The sequence below is a fragment of the Coregonus lavaretus genome (genome assembly GCF_964263955.1).
Source record: "Coregonus lavaretus genome assembly, contig: HAP1_SCAFFOLD_779, whole genome shotgun sequence".
NCBI lineage: Eukaryota > Metazoa > Chordata > Actinopteri > Salmoniformes > Salmonidae > Coregonus > Coregonus lavaretus.
Window position 1 is genome coordinate 123,129 of NW_028158199.1, and position 2,051 is coordinate 125,179.

Sequence of the window (2,051 nt, forward strand, 5' to 3'; positions counted from 1 at the left end):
GCACTTGTAACACATCACAGCAGCCTGCCTCTGAACGGGAATAGCCCAGTGGCTCATATACAAATGGCTGGTGAGGGTGCACTCGTGAGGTCGAATTTCTAAGCCATTTTGGCCCTCTATTATATTCCTCTCCCTTCGCACACACCCAGAGTGGGACGATGTTGTGTGCGTAAAAGTAGCCTAGTGTGCGTAATTTCTTTTTCACGACAGATAGTACATGGAAATCAATGCGCTTTCTATGGAAAGAGGTGGGTGGCTCTTAAAAGAGCCTTTTGTGGTACAACATGTGTCGAGTAGAACACTGTTTGTAATAGGTTTACTTCTTCTTGGGGGCTGCCTTCTTGGCCTTGGCTGCCTTGGGCTTGGCGGCTTTGGGCTTGGCTGCCTTTGTAGCCTTCTTGGGGCTCTTGGCCGCCTTCTTGGCCGCTGCGGCGGGCTTCTTCACCTTCTTGGGGCTCTTGGCGGCCTTTTTGGGTGTAGCGGGCTTCTTGGCCTTCTTGGGGGACTTCTTTGCGGCGACGGCCTTCTTGGCTGCTACCTTCTTGGGCTTCTTCGCCGCGGCGGGCTTCTTGGCGGCCACCTTCTTTACTTTGGGAACTGCGGTTTTCTTGGCGGGCTTCTTTGCCTCGACGGCTTTCTTGTTGAGCTTGAAGGAGCCGGATGCACCGGTGCCCTTGGTCTGGACCAGGGTGCCCTTGGTGACGAGGCTCTTGACTGCGATCTTGACGCGGGAGTTGTTCTTCTCCACGTCGTAGCCGCCTGCCGCCAGCGTCTTCTTGAGCGCGGCCAGGGACACGCCGCTCCTCTCCTTGGAGGCGGTCACAGCCTTGACGATGAGTTCTCCTACGCTGGGTCCCGCTTTCTTGGGCTTGGCTGCTGCCTTCTTCTTGGGTGCCTTGGCCGGCGCTGCGGCTGCGGGTGCTGGTGCGACTTCTGCCATGTCTGTCTGTCTGTCTGTCTGTCGTTTGGTCCGGTACACACACACACACACGGTCTGCGAGGAGTAGTTTGCTGTAGACGCTGCTCTGCGCTATTGAAGCTCCACACCGAGCAGGGGGCTGGCCTTAAACGCGACATGAGAACCATGTAGACTCAAGGCAACCAGCTCGGCTTCTCTGGGCTGGCCAAATGCTCTTTCACTTGTGTTTTCTGTTCGCCTATATCGGCCCGAAAGTCACCGACGGAGCCGTGTTTTTGGTCCAAAAGCGAACGGCCCAGCGAGCAGACTTGTCTCCGTTCAGAATAAAGTAATGTGGGCCGCGGAAGGGCCGTGCATTTTGTTGCGGCTCGCTCAAAACCTCACCGTTCGACTGTCGGGTGGAGCGGTGCGCACTGGTTTTCCTGTGCTATTTGTCTCCTAAATGGCCTAAAAGTGCATCCGATTGCGAGCAGCACTTGTTGTGTAGTGAGCCGAGATGTCTGGCAAGGGAATCAAATGGTTTGGGGTCCCCTGATGTGGTCAGGGGTGTTTTAAAGAAGCGCTCTTTTGGGGACCTTAAAACACATGCACCTGTGAGGCCTGGCTGAGACTAGTGTTGTACCTCAAGTTTCAGGTTGTATTCGTCATATGTACAGGATCCACATGGTATAAACAGTCCTACGACATGCTTACTTGCACTATGTGTGTGTGTGTGTGTTATTGTATTAGTACTTTTTGTGCACTGGCAGTGTGAGTGTTGTTGTTGTTGTATTTGTAGCCTACTATTTCTACACAGTGAGATTGTGTGTTGTCTTCTGGTAGGTAGGTAGGTAGGTAGGTAGGTAGGTTGGCTGTCTCTACTAATATATTGTTCACCTGCTTGACTCCGCAGCGTGACTCGCCTCGGTCTTTGTGTCTGTGGGTCTTGGTGTCTGGCTGGCGCTATGGAGGCTGGCGCCCCATGGGTCATGGCGCGTTGATATAGGCCTAGATAGAGGGAGTCTCTCTCTCTGTCTGTCTCTCTCTCTCTCTCTCCCCCCAAGTGGGACAAGGGCTGCATATGTGGTTGGACTGGGAGAAGAATCCCAGCAGGTGCATGTGGGTCAGAAGGTTGATTGCGGCCTCTTTTCTT

At 53.8% G+C, this 2,051-nt stretch overlaps 1 protein-coding gene across 1 annotated transcript; it reads right to left on the reverse strand.

Annotated features, from left to right (window-relative positions):
• Nucleotides 1–316: 316 nt before the first annotated feature.
• On the reverse strand, nt 317–1,008 carry LOC311124336 (histone H1; the record flags this gene model as incomplete). Its single annotated transcript, XM_084198498.1, has 1 exon — nt 317–1,008. Exon 1 carries the CDS (start codon nt 938–940, stop codon nt 317–319), a length of 624 nt encoding a protein of 207 aa, XP_084054624.1. The 5' UTR covers nt 941–1,008.
• Nucleotides 1,009–2,051: the final 1,043 nt, after the last annotated feature.